Raw genomic sequence first — 22,175 nt, 5'->3', positions numbered from 1 at the left:
TGGTAATGTGGTGATTGACGACATATTTGTTCTAGCAAGCTAGTGTGTGAGAGAGTGGATTGGACTTGAGGGATGAATAAGATGAATGAAGTGGACAATTGAAAAAGAATGATGGTTGAAAAACTTGTGAGCTTCATTATTTTTTTCAATAGGTTTGTGTTAAGAACTCAAAGAATGGTAGAGGAATTGAGACAATGATTACACAAAGTTGGATGCTAAAGCTTCATAAAATTAAGGAATGACACCAATGGTTTGAGTTCTGCAACATTTTTAGGAAACATCTTGACGTTTTCCTTTGTATTCGCTCTATATATGCAAACTTCTTTTCATGGACTTAGACTTATAGTTATGCATCAATAGAAGGTCTATCAAACCACAAACACATAATTTACCCATAACATCGTGTTTGAATAATTTATTTTGATAAGCTCGTTTTTTGAATAAAATAAAATGAAACTTGTGAATTTCAAATAGAAAATCCTGTTGATTCATTTGAAAGTCCTTGGAGCTGTAAATTCTCTTGTTTAAATATATGATTTTTTTTAATTTTAGTTTTAAAAATTGAAAAGTATTATGACAAATAAGCTTTTTAGAGTTCGCATAGAGTAGTTGTCAATTATTTGTTTTTTGTTTTCAAGCACATTTGAAAACAAAATGTATTCGATAAAGTTGGAACCAAATAATTTTTTTAACTTTATTTCGATACATTTTCACTCTAATGTTTAAAACCATAAGAAATTGGTTTTGTTGTGATTTTTAGTTTCAAACACATATAACCCATGACCACCACCACCACCACCACCACTCTCCACGACCATGACTAGCCTCTACCACCACCGCCGCCACCGCCGCCGCCGCCACCAACCTCCACCACCACTGCCACTACTTCTATTACCGCTAGCATAACCACCCCCCTCAACTACTGCTACCACCACCACCTCCATCAATCGCGACCACCGACCTCCACCACCCTCACCTCTACCCTTCACCATCACGACACCTTCCGCCACTACCCTACCATCTCCCTCAATCACCACCACCAGGTAACATCCACCTCCTCATCCACCAACACTACCACGAGGTAACATCCACTACTGCTTGTTATAATTTTAACCGCACAATAGCCAACATAGTAACTTTTTGGGAATGAACTATTATATCTACCTTCCATAGTAAAATTTTTATTCTGTTCACATCAGTAAATCGATCATGATTGCAGAAGCCGTACCTGAATCTCTCGCTTAAATATTCCTTAAAAATAAATTGAAAGTCCTCAGGCGCAACCGACAATTTTGAAACGTCTCTTTTATTACAAGTCCCAACAGACATTTTGAAATTGAGCTGCAAAATCCGTATGTGAGGCTGAAGAAGAAGTAAGTGTATAACTAAGAGTAAACTCCACATGATCAAATGATGCCAAAATTAAAGGACGTTTATAAGAGAATTGTTTAGAAACAAAGCACACCCACGCCAAGCACAACAAAGAGTGAAACGACGTGTCGTTCTTGAAGGTCTCACTCTTGGGTTGGGCTGGCCCAGAAACATAACAAAGAACGAACACGAGTCAAGTCGTTATTTATTTCTTTATTTCTTTATTTCTTTATCATTATTCATCTTCTTATTCCCCTCACACTGATTATTACTACGATCGCCACCGTGTAGAGCCAGAACAACAACCCGTGTTCCACTTCACCGGAGCAAAGCCTCACCGTCGTCGCCACCGTCTAGGGTTAACACAGTTTAGGGTTTCCCTCTCTTCGCCAAGCTGGATAGACACAGAGAAGACCGCTACAACAATGATTCTCATTCTCCAACCAACTATCGCCACTCCAGGGGTGGTGGTGGTTTTAACAACAATCCCCACTCTCGTTTCTCCGATTCTCCCATGAATTTCAACCACCGCACCCCCGCCGGTTTCCGCTCCGGCGGTGTCACTCACCACCACCGCGCCTTTGACAGCCCCCCGCGCCGCCCAATGGGCGGTGAGGCTCCTGGAGGTTTTGGATTCAACGGGAACCGGTCAATGGGCGGTGACGGTCCTGGTGATTTCGGATTCAATAGTAACCGGTTAATGGGCGCTGAGGGTTCTGGAGAATTTGGATTCAATGGTCACCAGCCACCGCCTCTGTCTGGTCAGAAACGAGGGTTTCCTTTCTCTTCTGGACGCGCCGGACCTTCACCCGGTGAGCATTCTCATTCCGGTGAGCTATTGCTACTGAATTTTGAATACCGGAAATTAAATTTCCTTTTTATAAATGCACTTCAATTGCTGCCGCTGTTACTTGTTCTAGGTTTAGGGGTTGCATTGTTTTCGTGTGTCTGTGGCATTGGCGTTGCCACGGGCCATGTTGAGGTAGTTTTTATTGAGCATAGGTTTGGGGCATTGTTAAACTATTGGGGAGGTGTTAGGTTTTACTTAGGAATTAAGAGTGCTATTTATGAGGTCAATATTCTGGTGATATTTAAAAGCTGCACGTGTTCCGGGACAGTAAATGCGAGGGCCGACATTTGCTGCTTTGGCCAAATAGCCGTTTGAGAAGCCTGTTAGGTTAAATGTTAAAATGTGAAAACACCACAAAAACAATTCGACAAGATGTCTCAAACGCTCGTACAAGAATTCTCTAACAGGAATAGAAACACACACTGTAAAACATACACATACAGGCTCTTGTTATTTTGGGGGGCTACACTATTGTTATTTTACCAGTTTTGTGTTTTCTTTAGAACTTACTTCAGTGGGGCTGCGGAACTCGGAATACTATGCGGGCATTGACCTTTAGTGTTTAGTTTGATGTGGCAGCTAGTGGGATAAGACAGACATGGTTATTGTTGTTGTTGTTGTATGTTTTGCTGCAACCGTGAGTTACTGGAGTTCTTCTTGTAATTTCACCTTACCTAATTGACTGTTTTCCCCCAAAGTTTGACATCACTTATATCTATGAAGTTACCAAAATGAATGACTTAGTTGTTCCTTTCAGATCGGTCTGATGGTGGAAATTTCGCCAAACTTTTTGTTGGATCTGTTCCTCGAACCGCCTGTGAAGAAGATGTAAGTCGTCAAACTTTTGTTTTTTATGTTATTTTTATTTTGAATGCTTGATCATTTCATTATCGTTATTACATCAAAGGATAATGATTTTCTAATGGCTAATGATTTTCTTGTCACAATTATTTGATTCTAGATTCGCCCTTTGTTTGAGGAACATGGGAATGTGATTGAGGTTGCCTTAATCAAAGATAGAAAGACAGGACAGCATCAAGGTATTTCTAATTCTTATATTCTGAGAATATTGTGATTCATGTACATTTTATTTCAGGTCATTTGAGAGGCTGATGGGAGAGAAATAAGCTCATCATCATCTCAGTTTGATTTTGCAACAAGTTCAGACTTGTTGGTTTTGGTTCCACTTATTTCCTCGTCCTGTCTTACCTGAAGGAGCCAAGACATCTAAACCTGTAAGCTGCTCTTTGTATAGCAGATGGGATCTTGGAGGACCAAAAGATCCTGCTCTTGCAATTGTAGCTGCAGTGGTGGGGGCATTGCCCAACAATTGATGTAGTGGGAGTATTAGTTACCATAGATTGTTTTTGTCAAAATTTAGAAGTTAGTTATTGTACAAAGAAACAGAGACAAAACTTAGATTGGTACATTTGAATGATGTTAATCATAATGTATTTCTGAAGGTTTAATGTTTCTAATATTTTGGTGAACATAAGAGTTTATGAATGGTTTGGGATGTCATATATCAGTTTTGATTTAATAAGTGGCATGCTTTGAAGTTAGGTAGGCAAATTATGGATGATAATTGATATTAGTGAGTGACGTGCTTACTGGATTTTATACGTTGCTAGCTACCTTATGAATGGAAAACCCGTTGGTGATGGGATTGATGGTTGTTCATCTCTGATTGTTTATGTGAAACCTAGGCAGATAGTTTTAGTTTTATTGTTCTGCTTTTGGGATGGATTTAAAGTTCTTTTATGAGGTGGTTTCGGATCAGTGCTTGTTTGGAACAATGATTTTGCTTCTCTGTGATCGTAGGTGTGTGGTGATATTTGATGATAGCCCCTATAAAATTTATTACAGACGACAGATGGTTGCTTTTAGATTATAAATGCACTGTTTTGCGATAACAATAATGACGCCACATATATTTTAATGTTGAGAGTCTTGGCAGCTTTTGGATATATGTATTTTCTTATTATATTGGATCTGCTGCTAACTGACCCACTATACTTTTAGTGGCTATTTTGTTTGAGCATAACATTTATGCAAGGAAATATAGTTGTTGACTAGCTTATCATGGGAAATTGGATTATCGATTCCGTGGCACTCCAAGCTCATGAAGTGTATTCTTATGTCTTCATTTCTTTGAAGTTAGATTAGCAATTGAGCGTTGTTCAATATTTTGTTTGGTAGCTTGTAGATGTCCAATTAAGTGAGAAAGGCTGACTGACTTTTGGACTACGTTGGTCTTTATGCATATGAGTGCATATTCAACACTGGAATTCGTCTTCTGGTTCTATCGATTCTAAATATATTAGCACGTGGATGATTTTGGGTACTGTTGTATGGATCTATTCAATGTGTTGACTTTAGTTAATCCTCTACCCAAGCACAGTTTTCCCTTTAGTTAACTACTGTTAATTGTCATTTTCGTTCTGCTTTGGGGAAGTATGAACTTGCTTTGGGGATGTGATGTCAACTCTGACCGGAGCGGAGAAATTGATGAAGTGTTTTTCCTTCACAATAAGTATCATTGATTATGTGCCGGCAGTTATAGGTGGCACTTGCAGTTGCAACTGTGGCTGCAGTAGCTTGTGAGCTACCCCCATTAATGTTGATAAATCAATGTGAGCTTGGTTATCGGCATAAACGTTTGAGCAGCTTTAGGTTACCTGCCAATTTTTTGTTTGTGTGGATGAATTGTAAACCGCATAATTCTTCATTATTCAGAAAGATCTTAGTTTATCTTTTTTAATTTGATCTGTGATGTACATCGATAATTGGATTTTACCTGATCACTCGTGGTAAAATTACTTTATATCACTTTTGTAAGTGGTTCCTGCTTGGTCCATCCTAATTTGATGCTTTAGAAAAACTAGGTGCTCTGATATATTTTGGTAGCTGTTTTAGCCCTTTAATGAATTCAATTTAGTATTTAGTCTTTGTTTTTGTCCCAAATAGTAATTCAAAGCACATGAGAAAATCAATCTCATTTGTGCTGATAAGTAATAAGTACGTGAGGCAGAACTCTCTAAAATTACTGTGTTCCATGTTTATGGGTTTGTAAACAGCTAAGAATTTTCAAGCAAAAATGTTTTAATATTGAATCACATTCCAACAGCTTATTTTCTTGCATTATCCTGTTTCTGCCTAATGACTTGTTTTGTTGATCTATAAACATTGACAACATTCATCTGTAGAAGGGTTACTATTGTTTTAATGGAGCTGTTATAAAACACCTTTGTTATGCAGGTTGTTGTTTCATAAAATATGCTACCTCTGAAGAAGCTGATCAGGCAATTAGAGCATTGCATAATCAACTTACTCTTCCTGGAGTGAGTGTAATGCTTTTGAATCCTATATCGTAAATAGTAATAGTTACATATGGTTTGTAATATTCTGACATTATTGTTCAGGGTATTGGTCCCATCCAAGTACGGTATGCTGATGGTGAACGGGAACGCCTTGGTAACTATTTTTATTACTCGACATTGATAAACTAAAATTCTTCTGCTACATGTCTAGTCTAGTATGCTCAAGGATTAAATAATAATTACTGTTAAGGTATCCATAACCGTAGTTGTATTCCTCTGTATAAGTTAGAATGTATCTTGAGTTATCTGGCATATCTGTCATTCATGAGGGGCCTTATGAAACCAGATGAAATGTTCCAAACATATTTTGACATATGTAAATTTGTCTTTTAATGTATGAGTTGAAAATTAGGAACGTCATACTTAACAACTTCATTAACTTTATCTGTACGATGCTCTAAACGTTTTATCTATCATAGTAGTCAACTTACTATTTTGCCAAAATATATTTAAAGCTGGCTGTGAAACTTTGTTTTCATTTTGAAAAACTATTTGCTGTACAAGAAAAGGAAGCTAGCTTTATTACTGTCATATGAACATTATCTGAAGCTTATTGTTGTAAAAGTTTGATTTTTTAGGTCGAGAATTTGTGCCTGGATGTTAATTTACATGAATAGATCATTGTTCTGAATCATCCGTCTACCTGTACTGACTGTTTCTTGTTGCCTTCAAATTTAATCTATATGATAGGTGCTGTTGAGTACAAATTATTTGTGGGCTCTCTGAACAAACAGGCTCCAGTCAATGAAGTTGAGGAAGTATGTTGCTTACACTAATCAAACATTACACATTAGAGACTGTTATGCTAGTATTTTTAGTGGGGAAAAATGTTTTTTGTGTAGATATTAGAGACTGTTATGCTAGTATTTTTAGTGGGGCAAAAATGTTGTGTTGTCTTAAAAATGTTTTGTGTTGTCTTGCGAATGGGACACTTCTGCACAAGGGAATTGATGTCTGTATGGTTTATTGAAGTGTTAACTTCACTTCTAAATATTTAATTTTTCTTTAGTATTATGTTATCCTAACTGCTATTGTTAACGTAGAACTAATAGATGATGTCTCTTGCACCAGATTTTCTCAAAATACGGGCGTGTTGAAGATGTTTATCTTATGCGTGATGAGAATAAGCAAAGTCGTGGTATGTGTCCTGACTATATTGGATAGGATACCCAATGGGGTCTAGGGGTGGGATCATGGGGGTATTGGTGTTTGTGGTTTTCAAGCTGTTAAGTTGTTCTAGAGAGAAGTACAAATCAATTGATGCATTGGGCGCTATATTTTTGTACCTTATGGAACCATTTTACTTTTTATTCTTGTGTTCTATATTTCTCGTCTCTGTATACACATGCATTTGTGCTTGATAGCAATTCCAAATAGATGATACTTGCCTTGTTTTGGTTGAAGGATGTGGGTTTGTTAAATACTCAAATAGAGATATGGCGCTGGCGGCTATTAATGGACTTAACGGAATCTATACAATGAGAGTAAGGAAAAATTGTTATTTTTCTTTTAGTAAATATCTTTATAAAAACTTCATGTTTATTACCTTGTATTTTTCTGCATAGGGTTGTGATCAACCACTTATTGTCCGGTTTGCTGATCCTAAGAGACCTCGTCAAGGAGATTCCAGGTTTGTACTAATTAATGATCTTTAAGCATAAGAAACCCCATTAAATGAATAATAGATTGAACAAAGTGTGCATCCCCTGACTGTTCAAATTTGATCCAGATTTGACTTGTGCTCAATCACTGATATGAATATGAAACCAAGCTTTAGTTTTTTTTTTTTTTTTAAAAACAAAGCTTAAGATTTTTTTTCTTCTTTTAGTTGGCAATTTGAACTACATCCTCTGTTATCAGCAACTCTTTCTAGCTTTTGTATTAAAGTATATGGATTATTTTTAAAGAAAGATATGTATTTTGATATTTCCCTTCAACTTAACAAAGTTGAATTATTATTTGACACACATGAAAAATAAAATCCAAAATATCACTTTAATCCAAACGAGTTTTAACCAAACCTTTGTTAAAAACAATTAAGTTCATTCAAAACCATGTTTTGCACACCCTAAACCCTAAGACATACTGTATTTGTTGCAGAAGTTGATGAAAGAGCATTATTTTCTTGGGACCCTGATCTTTTTTAGCCTAACCAAGTTATATTCGTTCCTCATTGCAGTTTATTTATATTTTGTTCCCTTTGGGATGAAAGGAAGAGGTTTCTCTTTCATTTTGGATTTGAATCACATTGGCAATTTACCTAATAATATTTTCAACAAATGTAAAGGAATATAATCAGTCGGTATTTTAAAGTCAAATTGAAGATTATATAAGTAATTGTTCTACTGATACCATACTGCTACTGCTGTTCTGACCCTCGAACTTTTTAGGTGTCCTGCATATGACTCAATACATATTATGCATATATCAACTAGTAATTCTAGAAATTTTGTTTGGTTTTTTACAGGGGTCCTGCATTTGGAGGTTCAGGATTTGGCCCCAGATTTGATGCGCCAGGCACAAGGTATCCACCTACCTTTACTTCTTCCTTCTGTCTTTTGGATGGTTCCTCCTTCCTCAGTTAAATTCTTGTCATATCATGCTAGAGCTTAGTGCTATGTTTTTTTGTTACTATTACTTTTGCAGACTTCCATCCAAGGTTTCTGATCCTATGGGTGATCGGATGCCTCCCTCTAATACTTGGCGTCCAATGCATCCAAATATGGGGCCATCCTCTAATGCTGGTTTTCATGGTATGGGGCCTCCGTTGCTACCAAAATCTGGTGACATGGCATTGCCTACAAATGCAGTAAGTTTAGATTTGATGATACTGAAAATGTTTACCCTAAATCCAATGCCATTTTTTTATATTTAAAAGCTATCACCTTAATGTCTCTTATTTGTTTTTTCTTTCATGAAATGTGCTTTTGCATTCTGTTTTCCGCCTTGCTTTTTCATTAACTGAGGATTATTTGGCTGCTCATGGTCAGCATTCTGCAGATTATTGTGAAGTTTGCCCAATTAGAGCATGAACATTGCTATTTTTTGTATCAATTTGATAATAAGGGTGATAAAAACAAAAAAGAGTTTTAACTTTTCGGTAAAACCTTAGATTCCAAAGCCTTTCTCCAAATCTCAAGTTTAGAATTAACCACTTCCCTTGATTCTTCGAAACTTCCCTTGATTCTTCAATTAGAACTAAAACTCCTGCAAACATCATGTCCAAAACCAGATTGAACAGGTACGGACTCAAGGCTGAGCCGTGCCACAGGCCACACTGCCCCCCCCCCCCCCCCCCTCTCCCCAATACATAGCTTGTATAGCTCGAATATCCTTCTCCTCCTCTATTTTAAGTTAATTATTTTTCAACAATTTTGTAGGGTGGTCCTATGACTGGCATGGGTGCCCACATAGATGGACGTTTTCAACAGGTATTTGAGATTATCATTATGCATGTGACGTGAGATTAATTAATCATTATCAATGCTTATTTCCTAGATTGAAACAAATTAGTAATTTATTTTACTTTCAGAATTTCAACCAGCCTCGACCGCAAATTCCACCAGTCAATCAACAAACATCGCCATTGCAGAAACCTGTTCATTCGTCTCAAACTCCTATTCCCTACCCACAAACATCAACACATTCATCTCTTAGGCCGCGTGGTCAGCCACAGCATCCTCTTTCTGCCAGTCCTCTTCCTTCACAGCAGGGACTTGGCATAAGTGGACAGTTTCCAACTTCTCAAACCCAAACTCAGCAGAGTCCTTTGTCTGCTAAACTTCCTCAGGCCCCACTTGATTCCAGGGTACAATCTAATACAGCGTTGCGTACACCAAATCAACAGCAAGTTCCTCCCTCTATGCAGCAGCAGCAGCCATTTCAGCCTCTTCAGCAACCCCCTTCTCAGTTAGCTCAGATGTTGTCACAACAAAAACAGAATTTACAAGCAAGCTTTCATTCATCTCAGCAGGCCTTCTCCCAGCTTCAACAACAATTACAGATGATGCAACCATCTAGTCAAGCATTAACATCACAGCAAAATGCAGAAGCTACTAACAAGCAGGTATTTCTGGTTAATAAACCTCTACCTTAATTAGCTTTTATTTGGATTTTCTTTGTTAAACATCTTACCTAATGTGAGCTATGAGGTTTCACAAATTGAACACCAAAGGTATTGTTTAATTTGATTTGATAGGACTGATCAATGAATTGCAGTTTGAATCAGTTATACTATAAGTTTTTTAATTTGCATTCTTTCCAAAAAAAATTGATTGGATTTTTAATCGATTTTTGATACGGTGAACTTGGGCATTTTGGTGTCTTACCTCATGGTTGTAGATATTTAATCTATTTGAAGCATTTGATTGATTTTAGCTGTGTTAGGATGTATTATTCAAACTTCTCTATGATGCATTATAGGATGCTTTCATATGAAGATCATGTGCTAATATGCTTTTATTCCTGTAGTCTCCATGGGCTGGAACTGTTGCACAGGGAGCAGTCAGCACCCATGTGGCTGCACCCGCTGCGGATGTGCCTTCGTCCACATCTGCTGCTTCCAGTGTACCAGCAATAAGCCAGAACACGACTCTTGCAAAATGTAATTGGACAGAACACTTATCTCCTGAGGGCTTCAAGTACTACTATAATAGTGTCACTGGGGAAAGTCGGGTAAGAATTTATTCGAGTTGCTATTATATTAGCTATTTCTTATTTTACATGTGGAACTAATCTTTAGCTGGAATGAATGAACCTATAGTGGGAGAAACCTGAGGAATTTGGATTATCTGAACAGCAACAACAGAGGCCATATGCTCAGCAGTCTCGAACGCAGTCACAGCCTTCAGTTCTTGCCGCCCAGCAAGTTGCACAAATCCAACAGGCTCAGCCTCAAAGTAATCTCCAAGGACAGGTTTTCAACCAGCAACAAATGCAGCTGCCCTCTGTGTCTTCTTCGGTAAGCTTCCCCATGATATCCATTTTAGCATCAAAAGATTACTTTATGTTACTGACTTTTATTTTACCAATTCTAGTTCCAGGCATATGGAGTTACAGGTCATCAAAATAATCAGGTAATACTAAACATTTGCTTAGTAACAATAGAAGCAATTGTATTTTTTCTTTTCTTTTGGGTATAATCGAAAGTTGTTTGGGGTTTTCAGGAAGTTGGTTTTAAACAATTACAGGCATCAGCTATATCAGGTGGTGATCCTAGACGCTACTCACAGGTATGGGGTTTACACTTCTCTCACTTTTCATTTATTTTAATATATGCCTTTTTGGTCTAATAATCGGAATTTCTGAATCAGTTTCAGGGTATGAATACTGCACAAGAGTTGATGTGGAAAAATAAGCCTGCAGGTTTCAATTCAGGAGTTTAAACTTAGATGGGTTTGGATGATACAGCTTTTCAATGGCTGTGGAACAGAATCTCTGGTCTCTGATGCTTAATGGTAGGAGACCACCCACCCACCCCACCTTCATTCTGATCCTATGTGACATACATGTAACCTTTTTGTACGCATTCATGAGTTATTTGGTCCTCATTGATGAGGTTTCACTATCACTTACTGGCTCTGCAACAAGGGCTATGGAGCTCAATACACGTGGCAATAAAATGCCCCACGTAGATCGTCATGTAACATAAGCTTCACTTTAATAATAGATTTTAACTTGACCATTAGTATTAAGGACACAACATGGTAGTTCCTGTGGCGCTTGTGTTTTTTGCTAATAAAATCACAACGTGTATTACTTTATAGGTCTATATATACTTCAATTTTGAGAAGTAGGGTAAGGTGGCAGTAAAATAAGTGAAATTAGCAACACGCTCTTTAAATGACATACCGTCATGATTGGTTTATTTTTTGAAAAACTAAACACATTTTTTTTATGAAGTGGGAAAAATGTTACTTTTTAAAAAATAAACCAATTCCAATTTGTGTTGCTCCTCATAAAATAATACACACATTTTGACTAAAGCTCAATTCAAGTAATCATTAATACTTTTTCTTCCAGTAGTTAACGTCAAATTTTCATAATGAACGATTATTAGCACACGATTACCATCTTGCTTCTAAACAGTGCAACATCAACTTGAGAACTATTATTTTATATAGAAACAAAAGGCTAAAGCTAGTTAATAACTCGGCAGTTTGTACGAATCTGGCCATTACTCTGCGTGAGTGATCCCAAGCTTCCCATTTTCACCATTGAATCCTTAAAGTCCTCAAAGAAAGCCAATGGGTCCTCCGCGTAGGTCTCCACAATCTGAAGTGTCTGATCATTCCCATTCACCAGCACTTGGTCTGATTGAAGCAATCCTTCTCCAGAAAGAAGATTTACATAGTATTGGTTATCAAACGTTGCTGGAGTAGCCAGGTCAAGCTGTGCAACTTGGTTGCTGTTATCTGGAACTGAGCATATCTGTTGCAATGATGCAATGAAATCAATATTCATATTTTGACTACCTAAGTCACCACTTCCCTGCAAACGAGAGCTGAATGTCGAGCAACGAGCTTTTCCGATAGTGTGCGCGCCTGCAGAGACAATTTCTCAACATGAAGAAAGATTCCTATTACCATGTGAATAACAAAACAAAATTCTTAAAGATGATTAACCTGAGAGGGCAACCATGTCTTTGAGTGTGAGGCCAGCACTCTCAAACTTAGCTACTAGCATATCAACAGTCGAGTTTGGTCCTGGGATATTACTGTTTGCTGCTCCCTTGCTTGCAGTGATGCTATCTTTTCTTCCCATTTGCATCTCCCATGTTGGACCTCCAGACTGTAGGACATAGCAGTTTAATCAATAATCAATATCATGCTTCATGATCAAAAAAAGAGTGTTGAAGAGAGGAATGCAATGCAAACCAGAAGAACTGAATCCCGAGCAGCGGTAGCAAGTATGTCAGCACAAGAAACAGTTTGTGGGCAAACTAGTTCTAGTTCTGATTTGATTTGGTCTATTACTTCAAACCCTCTCAGTGAATTCAAATTTGGACCTGCAGTTTTCTCACCAACAAAGTCCTTTGTGTCATCCAGCAACACTGAAGCATCACAACCCTGAAAAAAGGCAAAACATGTTATACATAGTTCATAAGATTTAATTTGCTTCAAAAAGGGATATTTAATTAATATGTGGAGGCTAATTAGAGGAAGAATGTCTTGCATTGACAATGCAATCATGAAAATGTAGCCTGAGCAGTGAGGCTGCCATTCTTGGATCTTGAGAGACAGCCTGTTCAACCCAAAAGAAGATGATGGCCTCTGCTTCCGGGCAAGTGTATTGGTACAAATCGGTTGCTAATGGACAGCCAGTAGTATCACCACCATAGCCATAGTCTCCCTTCAATGTGGTTGTTGCAACTGCTGAAGTGAGAACTAGACACAATAGTAACACTACCTGCATTTTCAAATGTTAGTTGAATTGGCATGCTAATTGCTAAGTGCTGCTGTTCTATATATAGGAACTGATTGATGAACTGATAATAAAGCTAACTTGGTCGTGCATGGAAGGTGTACATGGGGAGTAGGAGAAAAGGTGATCAAACAGATTACCTAATGCCATGTGCATTTGTGTTCAGTCTTGATTCTTTCTTGTGCTTCTGGTATTGAAGTGAAGTCACTGTATGACTCAGTCCAACTTCAAGCAGAAATGGTTAATGGTAAGTCCACCAAATCTATGATCACTGAATATACTAATTGATTCTGGTGAGATTGGCATGTTTGATTCTTCGGTTAGGAGTCTCATAATCACTTCTGAGAAAAACTTACAAGTTGTATTATCAGGTCTTTTCCTTAGGTTATGTTATGTAGGCTAAGTCTATTAGGAAGTCTTTAATTTCATGCAATGTAATAATGAATTACAGATCATTAGATAAGTTTTATTTAACTTGTTTTAATTTTCTAGCACATAAACATACATTCATTAAGACCGGAAACGTGTGGTGAAGAACTAATTTTTCTACCATTAATTAGATATAAGTATTAAGAATTCAAAATATTTATGATTAGAGAGATTTAGTTTAGGAGAAAATTTTATCAACCAAATTTCCATTAATCTAAACACTTAATATGGCTAAGACAATAATTGATTTATAACTGAACTTTGCCCTTTTAAAACATCCTATTGATTCTGAATCATTCATTATCAACTTTCTTGCTAGCAATGATCATGATGGGAATATTGATTTACTTTTTTCTTCTTCTTTAATTTAAAGCTTTTCATCTGATCAGAATCATAATTATGCAAAAGTGGCAATGGAGCTTGAAAAGTTGAAGACTTATCGATCAACAAGTTAACATCTTGGTTTCAACATTATAACACACATGTGCTTTTGCCCGACATATTCCTAAACTTGCAAAACAAGCAAGGAATAAAACTCAACTGAGCTTTCCACCAATTTCTAAACTTGTATTAATGGTCGTGTCATTTACAAAGACAAGGTTACATGTGTATGTACATTTAAAGAGTAAATATTTACTTCAATTTGTGGAAATAGAACTTTTGTATTATTTGTTTGGGTTTTAGCACCCTTGTACGGGTGTTGAAGAATAAAATCTTTGCTTATAAAAAAAATTAGTTCTACAAATTAAGCGTGTTAATTTGTAAGGTGTCATATAATTTAAAGCCAACGTTATATTTGAATTCCAACTAACATCAATTTAAAAGCACATTCAAACTAACATAAGCAAAAAAGTTTTTTTCTTATTTGCTTCCATGGAAATGAATTCATATTTTTTTTTTTTGTTAAATTTAGCTTGTAATTAGTATGCTTTTTTTTTGTACATCGGAAAGATAAATTGCACCCGTCATGAATCGATTTATGGACCTCCCATTATCCAACCCATATGTCTCAACTCCTACCACTTGAGCTATCACACGAGGACTATAATGAGTATGCTAGTTATATGTTTATCACTAAATAATGTTGATGGTCTTTATATCAAAACTCCACAATGAATGAGTATCCCTTTACTTTTCTACTGGAGTACGTTAGATTCAGATGCCTCTCCAACGAATCAAATGGGTTGTATCCAAATGACAAGTAGTCCTCCTCCTTTCACTTCCTTGATTCGATTTCCTTAAAGCATCCAATTAATATTGTATCACTCCAACAACAGTGATAGTGATCAGATATTGCATGCAAGTTAGATACGACCTTTTCTGTTGTGTGCCTTCTGCAATTCGCTAACACTATGTTTGATGGCTGTAAAGCTTACAGAATACTAGCAAAGTCACATTCCTAATGGCTTTAATATTTTATATCAGAAAAAAAAAAACTTCAAAAGTTTCAAGCAGCGAATATCCATTCACCTAGCTAGCTGGCTACGGTGGGAAGAAAATTGTACAGCTTCATGAATCCAATTTCTGCTCATATTATTGCACAGATACAATTTATTGAACGATTCAAATTCTGCTTTTTTTATTTATAAGCAAAATTGTATTAAAGAGGTACTAGGGGCACCTCAATCCATGGTAATTACAAGGGATTGTCCTGATGACAGAAAACTCAATTCTTTTGTTAAGCAAGTTTCTAATTATCCAGTGTGAATGAGAGAGAATCCTTGAATCCCAAGTTTCACACACACGCACGCATATTGTAGTCCCCAAAATGTTCTCACGCTCCGAGAATTAAAGTTCTGATGAACTTTTTGTTACTCCTATTTTAAATTCACTTCAAACCTTCTGAAAATCATACTACTAGTAGTAGTAGCAACAAAGAGTATCACATACTAATCCTTTCATACCGGGAATCGGAAACTAAAACCTCTGAAACAATATCCCATTACAATCTTCCAAGTGATCACAATTTCCCAACTTTTTAACTAATTCTCACAAATATATTCAATAACCATGAACTTGACTCGGGGCTTCTTGATTTCCAAATTGGTCATATGCCTAGATGCTTAATTACAAACGATTAATTAAAATTTATTATACTTAATATACTTATTATAGATAGTAGCAATATTCTTCTCCTTCTTCTTTTTCTCTTGAAAAGAATTTCAGTTCAAATACTAGCTCATCAGACTGTGGGCTCCTCTACTTTGAAAATTTGAATATCATTGGAATTTGACTTTTGATAATCTCTCAACGATATTGAATTTGAAAAGTTATGAAGATTTATATAATTATTGTACATAGTATTTATTTTACAAAAAACTGAGATGAGGGTAAATGAGATTATATGAGAAATTTAGAAAGTGCAAATCTTTAAAGTTTTCTTTAATCTCTTCTAAACTAGAGTTTTAATTCATTGCACATTTTCTCTTACATTTCATTTCTCTCTTTCGTTTTCAATTCTTTGAGTTTTTTTTTTTGTAAGCTAAAATAGCAAAAATGAGTGTGAGTGTAAATGATGGTGTCTCAACCAAACTTTTTTTTTCAAACTCTCACCCTTTAACAATAAAACTAAACATTTCTATTATAGGTATAACTTCTCATCTATATATGTATACTTTGGAGTGAACTAATTTTTTCACACCCATTTTATCGCTCACACCCTTCCAATCGCATCACTTTTTTTTATCCTTATATACACATTTACGGGAATGTAATTTTTTTTTATAAGCCATAGTAACATGTAGTGGTGCAGTGAAATGAGTTTCAAGCCACCCATTGTCCTATTTGTCTTGGAAAAGTGTTAGAATCCAAATGCCATGATCACCTAGGGCATTAATCACGGGGTGATAAAAATTTCCAAGCTAGGTAAGGGATATATTAGAAGCATGGCCCAAGGCTTCTATGGTACTATTACAACTTCTATGTCATAAACCATGAGAACATGTCCTACCAAAGCTTTCCCCTACACCAATATCTCTCACCATATTATATCCATCCGTTTTCCCCTTCAACAAGAAACTAACCATGTTCTTGCAAGCTATTTCCCTCCCAGGAACATACACATCATCATTGGAAGGATGAAGCCTATCTTTTGTACATACTTATAGGGCAAGATGATGAGAGAAAACCCATATCATGCAAAAAGCTAAAACGGTACCGCTCAAGTAATAATTTGCAACCTTTTTCCATCCCTCATGCATCGTGTCAAGTCATGGGGCAATCATAACATATATACAACACTCCCTCTCATTCTAACTTTTCACCTTCCTAATCCAATTAACTCACCCAAGTTCTTCACTTCACTTCCCTTTCCCCAAAAACCTCATCCACAAGCATATATCTGGGTGGGAAAAGTTATGCACCTAAACTAGCTACAAGATTTCATCACATGCAAGTCAAAACCCTAACCCTAAAACTATTGGGTTTGCCACCATCAATAATAATTGATTAATCCTATCCAACAAGACATGCACTCAAGGAGAATATATATAATGTGAATGACATGAGAAAAACGATGACACAAATTAAAACAAAAACTAAAATGGGTGATGATGGAATAAACATCTAGTTACAGGGAATAATCCATAGAAGGAAAGAAGAAAAAGTTAAGTGACAAAATCAGAATCTAAATCTCTCTCTCTATCTATCTAGCCATAAAAGGGCACAGTCATATCTATAAATAAAAAGGGAAGAACCTCCAATATCAACATGTTTCATATGAACACAAGCCACCAGCAGAAGTCTCCAAACACACAAAACAACTCAGAGGCCCTGACTTAGAGAGGTTTCATCACATCAGTTTGATAAGAACCATACATACCAGATATATATTAAATAATTTACAAGTCATGAAGTTAACATTAATACCATAATTAAGCATCATTAATTAGTTCATTAATGATCTACTCATCTTCCTCCATCAGCTTCAGCACCATGATCTACTCATCTTCGTCCTCCTCCACCTCCGAATTCCATGTGAGCTGGCACAAACATGTCCTGAAGAAGCCCATTGTTCCTTAGCAAACCCTGGTTGTTGTTAGCCATAAACCTAGAAGACTGCACAAAATCTACACCATTGATCCCTTGAAGGAAGCTCCCAAAGGAGGAAGTATTAAAGTGAGTATTAGGTGCTGGGTTAGCAACATTGAAAGGTAATGGGATAATAGCGTTTCTGTAGGAGATAGGTGGTACAGGGGTAGCAGCATTGAAAGAAGGGGTTGTAGAGAAAGATGGTGCAGCTTGCTGCACATTCTGGTTCTGAAAATTTTGAACTTGGAGATTCTGTGCCTGTGAAGGCAGCACATACTGGTTGGAACCAAGTCCATGAGGAGCCGCACCACCATAATTACCCCTTGCAGCCGGGCACCGATGGGTGTGGACTCCTTCGTAGGTGGTGACCACCACGGAGGTGTCCTCAGAGGATCGCTCCACCCGCTTCTTCACGCCACAACCAGCGGTGGTGCAACGATAGTAGCTCCTGTGTTGAAGGGAGAGAGAAAAAATCAGTACTAAACAAATGTGAAGTGAAATAAGAGAGAGAATGAAAATGAATGGCATGTTTGTTTTCACTATCTACACTGATTCACGATTACCCAGAAGTTAAGACTTGTAGTTTCTTATCAGAATTGATTCTGGATGAACAATTCATGATGAAATCAAACATGTTAGAAGATTTGTGTGGTTTGGTTTGGTTGATAATTACCTTGGGTTAGGGCTGTTCTTGACAGCTTTTTGACCATACTTACGCCATCGAAAACCATCATCCAAATTATCCACCTCACTCTTTGTCTTGAAAGCATATCTTGGCTCTTTTTCCTTCTTTTCCTTCTTTTCCTTCTTCTCCTGCTTCTCCTGCTTCTGCTTCTTTCCCTTCAACCTGCTACACCACCATATCATCAATTAGATTTTGTTGTTTTCAGCTTTTGATTAAAGCAATTGCTTCTTTTCTTTCATATTTTCAAAAGGAAAAAACAGTAACAGAGGTTAAAGCAGTAGAGACAAAACGCCAGAGTAAATGACATAAATTAAATCAGACAGAAAACCCGGGTCAAGTTGGTCAAGTTGAATGAACATTCAGAAAAACCTCCTGAATCTACTCCTAATGCAACTTTATCATAACTCTGCTTTTGTTATTTTTCTTTACTATTTACTAAACTCACTGAATTCGATACACAGAAAATTAATGTTTTTTTTTCAATGAAGAATACAAACAAAAAAAAAACAGAGAGATCATGATGTTTTCACTTACCCATTCTTATTCTGATTCTGGTTTTGATCTTTGATGGCATCTCCATCATCATCATTCTCAGCTTCTGGTTCTGGTTCTGCACGATCATTCCCTGTTCCATTCGTCGATGATGAGATTGAGGAGGAGTTGGGGGTGGTTGGAGTGTTGAGCACATCAGAAGAGTACTCAGGAAGGATGTTGGAGGTGGCAGGGGAGGGAACAGGGTGGCTGATTTGGGTGGTAGAAAGTGGTGGTGAAGTGACGTCAGCAGCGGCGGCGGTGTTGGTGGTGGTGGTGGGGTTCCAATCAAACAAAGCAGGATCAAAATCCTCGATTGTTAACAAGTCCTTGAAGCTTCCAAAAGAGGAAGTTTGTTGGTGAAATGGTGGCAGCGGTAGCGGTGATAGGGGTGGTAGTGGTGGTGAGGGTGGTGGTGGTGGCATCTTTTCCATGAGGAATGAGAAAATGGAGCCGAAGCTGGGATTCCCAGTGTCGGAAAATGCCACAGAATTTGACATGGTGCTGCAGCTGAATGACTTCTCTGCTTTCTCTCTCTTCTCCTCCATTTCTTTTATAATGTGAATTGTCCCCTGCTTAAAATAAAGCTTTGCACATATTCCTCAATTTTCTTTTTTCATTTATTGTTGTTAAAAATGATATCTCTTCATTTATTTTTCATTTTTCATTTTTCATTTATTCCTCATTTTTTAATGTAAACTAAAAAAAATGACACTTCTGATTAATTTTGCTTCTAAGTTTGGATGAGTTTGGCTCTAGTCACCATTAGGGACAGATGAAGGGATAAGACTATCACTTGATTTTGACAAAAATTTGAGTATTAAGTAAAAAAATTATTACTTGTATCTCACATTGTTAAATGTCTCACTTGAATAGTAAAAGTATGTAATTTTTTATGACTCATTTGGTAAAAAAATATCTTCAACTTGTGTCTCATTTGATAAAAAATGTCCTTACTTATATATATCTTAATTTTTTTTTACGAATTTATATGTATATATTACCCTGACAACATCAAATTTTTTATCAGTCCCTAGTCAACATCACAAGATATGATATATTTTTAAAATTATAGTTCGCTTATAAAGATATTTACATATCGTCGACCAACATATCTCCTGTATCCGCAACGAGAATTGAGCACACAAGATATTTACATATCGTCGACCAACATATCACCTGTATCCGCAACGAGAATTAAACACACAATTTTCTTAAGAGAAGTGATTCATGCCAGTCAAATATGAGTTATTAATATTGATTTTGCTTATTGATTGATAAGGTTAGAAGAGGATAAGAAAAAGAGGAAAAGGAGAAAAGGATAGTTTGGGGATTTTGTTGATGTGTGTGTGAATGGGGTTGGTGATTTGGAGAACAGAGGTTTCCCACCTAGCTGGTGACCGACAAAGGCCGGTTTCCGGTAGAGGGTGGCGCGGGTATCGTTTACTGCAATAGGACCATTGGTGGGCTCCACAAGACGCGGTTATTTGACCGGCAACCGGTTTGTGTGTGAACGTGGGGAGAGGGTGTACATGTGGGGCTGTAAGTAAAAAAGGCCTTGATCTCTGATCGATAGCATGTGATGGTCCTTCCTTCTTCTTCTTCTTCTTCTTCTAGTGCATTATTTTCCTTTGAACTTTCTCATTAAGCAGCCACATTCACCCTTCATTTCATTTTCACACTTCAATTTAGCGTGAAAAGAAAAGTACCTGATTTGTAATCTACTTAAAAAGGTGAAAATTAGAGACTTGCTTATGAATAGCAATTGATACTAAAAAGTAAAAACGTGTATGAACTCTAGTTTGCTTAGAATTTTTGGTCTTATATATTTTGTCATGATTCCAAAAGTTTAAGATGTTAAATGATTCAATGGCGGAGGTTTGAGGTTGTACTAAACGCTCATCACAATTCTCAATACCTCTCAGCCCACGCTCTTATATGGAAGGTTTGACTGAGAGGTCTATCAAATTAATTAAACACACACTCTTACTTCAACATTTAGTCAATTTTCCCTGAAACCCCGGCCACTAACTTTGTAATTGGAGTGTCTAACCGATACCCCTCCTAGATGTGTCTCGTGAGGCTTCTTCTTCTTCTTCCAACTTCTAATAGCAGTGTTCACCAGAGATCCATTGTTTCCCCTCAATCAACACTGCTTAAAGTAATTTGATTGGATTCGTTCGTTCAGTGACGGTATATGAGGTGATTTATAAAAAAAATAATAAAAGAAGGATTTTTCATAAAAATACGTATGAACACAATAATTAATTATATGTCTCATGTCTATTCTACCACAATTTCAGTATAGAAGCCATAACTTTCATGTAAAATTAATTGCAACTTAACTAAACATAAACATTTTTGGCATTTCTAAGTACCGCACAATAGGAATACAAATTAAATCGTGTGAAAGTTGGCAATTGGCACAACAGAATGGTGATTGAGGAAGTACACAGAGAACTTGAGAGAAAGAAAACAATAAGTTGCCTTCACGTCACAACGACCAGGAGCTAAATATTTTAACCTGTACGATGTGTGGGAAAGATTGAGCATTTATTAATTTTCTTTTTGCATGCAATTGATTTTGCCTTTTACCAGCTACCTCGTGGTCACACGTACCCACACACACTAGACCCCTACACATAAATAGTATAAGATTCCATACATTATTTAGATATGATCATATGACTCGCATTTAGTTGGGTGCATGGTGAATCAAATTTTTAACCGTCCTTCTATAGATATCCTAGCTAAATAATTAATTAATGTTGAATTCCATCATGGTAGTTTCATAAGAATTCTAGATGTGCACATGTAGCACACTAGCTAGGCTTGCAATTGTTTTTATGATGTGCATGGCTTGTGTTGGAAATTAAGCATTCAATCATTCATTATATTGCTAACATGAAAAGGATCGATGTATATTTGTTTTGCAGAAACTTAAGTCACACCTGCAATTTGTGTGGTAGTTGAAAGTGTTGCTTATTTGTGTGCAAAAGCGAATGTTCATCAATGTTGACTTGATCAAATACTATAAACATCCTAATTTAGAGATGTAGATTGTCTCCTTTAAAAAATTGTCATATTAGGTAGGTAATGTGATATTAAAGGCTTCTCTAAGTAAGTTTGTTTAATTTTCTCTTGAAATAAGTGAAGTATTCATAGGACGCAAAATTCAAAGGGTGGGGCTTAACCCTTTCTATTTATAGCTTCATTCCTAAAAGTAACGATGTTAACGGACACATGAAAAATTAGAATCAAATGTTGGACTAGTCAATGGATGAACATCTCAATTGTCAGAAGAAAAAAATTAAAATAGAGAGACATTCTGGTGGAAAGGGGTCTCTTTGAAGACAACGCTTTAATATTTTTTTTTTCTTAATGAATGTATATTTCACCACCGATGATAATTAATCGTAAGATTAATTATTTACCCAGAGTTACATTTGTGGCAGCTGGCAACATTTTGTGACGGTTC

The 22,175-nt window shown here is 36.7% G+C and overlaps 3 protein-coding genes across 6 annotated transcripts; 1 reads left to right on the top strand and 2 right to left on the bottom strand.

The window, feature by feature from the left end:
• Positions 1-1,582: 1,582 nt before the first annotated feature.
• On the top strand, positions 1,583-11,363 carry LOC130710455 (flowering time control protein FCA). 3 transcript variants are annotated; one of them, XM_057559734.1, is made up of 18 exons: positions 1,583-2,183; positions 2,979-3,049; positions 3,183-3,261; positions 5,480-5,562; positions 5,644-5,695; positions 6,292-6,359; positions 6,673-6,739; positions 7,006-7,085; positions 7,167-7,231; positions 8,069-8,125; positions 8,248-8,410; positions 8,982-9,032; positions 9,134-9,667; positions 10,072-10,275; positions 10,364-10,561; positions 10,638-10,676; positions 10,767-10,832; positions 10,914-11,363. In XM_057559734.1, the coding sequence occupies exons 1-18, from the start codon at positions 1,886-1,888 to the stop codon at positions 10,983-10,985; spliced, it is 2,247 nt and encodes a 748-aa protein (XP_057415717.1). In that variant the 5' UTR covers positions 1,583-1,885; the 3' UTR covers positions 10,986-11,363. The 3 variants fall into 3 exon arrangements, with proteins under 3 accessions (XP_057415717.1, XP_057415716.1, XP_057415715.1); XM_057559733.1 differs by having other exon boundaries at positions 1,586-2,201; positions 10,920-11,363; XM_057559732.1 differs by having other exon boundaries at positions 1,589-2,201.
• Positions 11,364-11,562: 199 nt separating this feature from the next.
• On the bottom strand, positions 11,563-13,135 carry LOC130710456 (peroxidase 40). The gene is made up of 4 exons (XM_057559735.1): positions 12,775-13,135; positions 12,477-12,668; positions 12,225-12,390; positions 11,563-12,143 (listed from the first exon to the last, which is right to left on the bottom strand). The coding sequence occupies exons 1-4, from the start codon at positions 13,012-13,014 to the stop codon at positions 11,740-11,742; spliced, it is 1,002 nt and encodes a 333-aa protein (XP_057415718.1). The 5' UTR covers positions 13,015-13,135; the 3' UTR covers positions 11,563-11,739.
• Positions 13,136-17,124: 3,989 nt separating this feature from the next.
• LOC130715317 (WRKY transcription factor 71-like) lies at positions 17,125-19,283 on the bottom strand. 2 transcript variants are annotated; one of them, XM_057565397.1, is made up of 3 exons: positions 18,701-19,283; positions 18,155-18,331; positions 17,125-17,929 (listed from the first exon to the last, which is right to left on the bottom strand). In XM_057565397.1, the coding sequence occupies exons 1-3, from the start codon at positions 19,243-19,245 to the stop codon at positions 17,395-17,397; spliced, it is 1,257 nt and encodes a 418-aa protein (XP_057421380.1). In that variant the 5' UTR covers positions 19,246-19,283; the 3' UTR covers positions 17,125-17,394. The 2 variants fall into 2 exon arrangements, with proteins under 2 accessions (XP_057421380.1, XP_057421381.1); XM_057565398.1 differs by having other exon boundaries at positions 18,155-18,328; positions 18,701-19,278.
• Positions 19,284-22,175: the final 2,892 nt, after the last annotated feature.

Source organism: Lotus japonicus, chromosome 4, assembly GCF_012489685.1.
Source record: "Lotus japonicus ecotype B-129 chromosome 4, LjGifu_v1.2".
Classification (NCBI taxonomy): domain Eukaryota; kingdom Viridiplantae; phylum Streptophyta; class Magnoliopsida; order Fabales; family Fabaceae; genus Lotus; species Lotus japonicus.
This window is presented reverse-complemented; position numbering and strand designations above follow the sequence as displayed.

Coding starts and splice junctions, on each gene's coding strand:
- LOC130710455 (XM_057559732.1), top strand. CDS start 1,886: ATGAATTTCAACCACCGCACCCCCGCCGGTTTCCGCTCCGGCGGTGTC. Junction 7,086..7,166: donor ACGGAATCTATACAATGAGA/GTAAGGAAAAAT, acceptor TTTTCTGCATAG/GGTTGTGATCAACCACTTAT. Junction 8,126..8,247: donor TTTGATGCGCCAGGCACAAG/GTATCCACCTAC, acceptor TTACTTTTGCAG/ACTTCCATCCAAGGTTTCTG.
- LOC130710456 (XM_057559735.1), bottom strand. CDS start 13,014: ATGCAGGTAGTGTTACTATTGTGTCTAGTTCTCACTTCAGCAGTTGCA. Junction 12,669..12,774: donor TTCATGATTGCATTGTCAAT/GCAAGACATTCT, acceptor GCCTTTTTTCAG/GGTTGTGATGCTTCAGTGTT. Junction 12,144..12,224: donor AGACATGGTTGCCCTCTCAG/GTTAATCATCTT, acceptor TTGTCTCTGCAG/GCGCGCACACTATCGGAAAA.
- LOC130715317 (XM_057565397.1), bottom strand. CDS start 19,245: ATGGAGGAGAAGAGAGAGAAAGCAGAGAAGTCATTCAGCTGCAGCACC. Junction 18,332..18,700: donor CAGAATCAGAATAAGAATGG/GTAAGTGAAAAC, acceptor ATGGTGGTGTAG/CAGGTTGAAGGGAAAGAAGC. Junction 17,930..18,154: donor AAGAACAGCCCTAACCCAAG/GTAATTATCAAC, acceptor CCTTCAACACAG/GAGCTACTATCGTTGCACCA.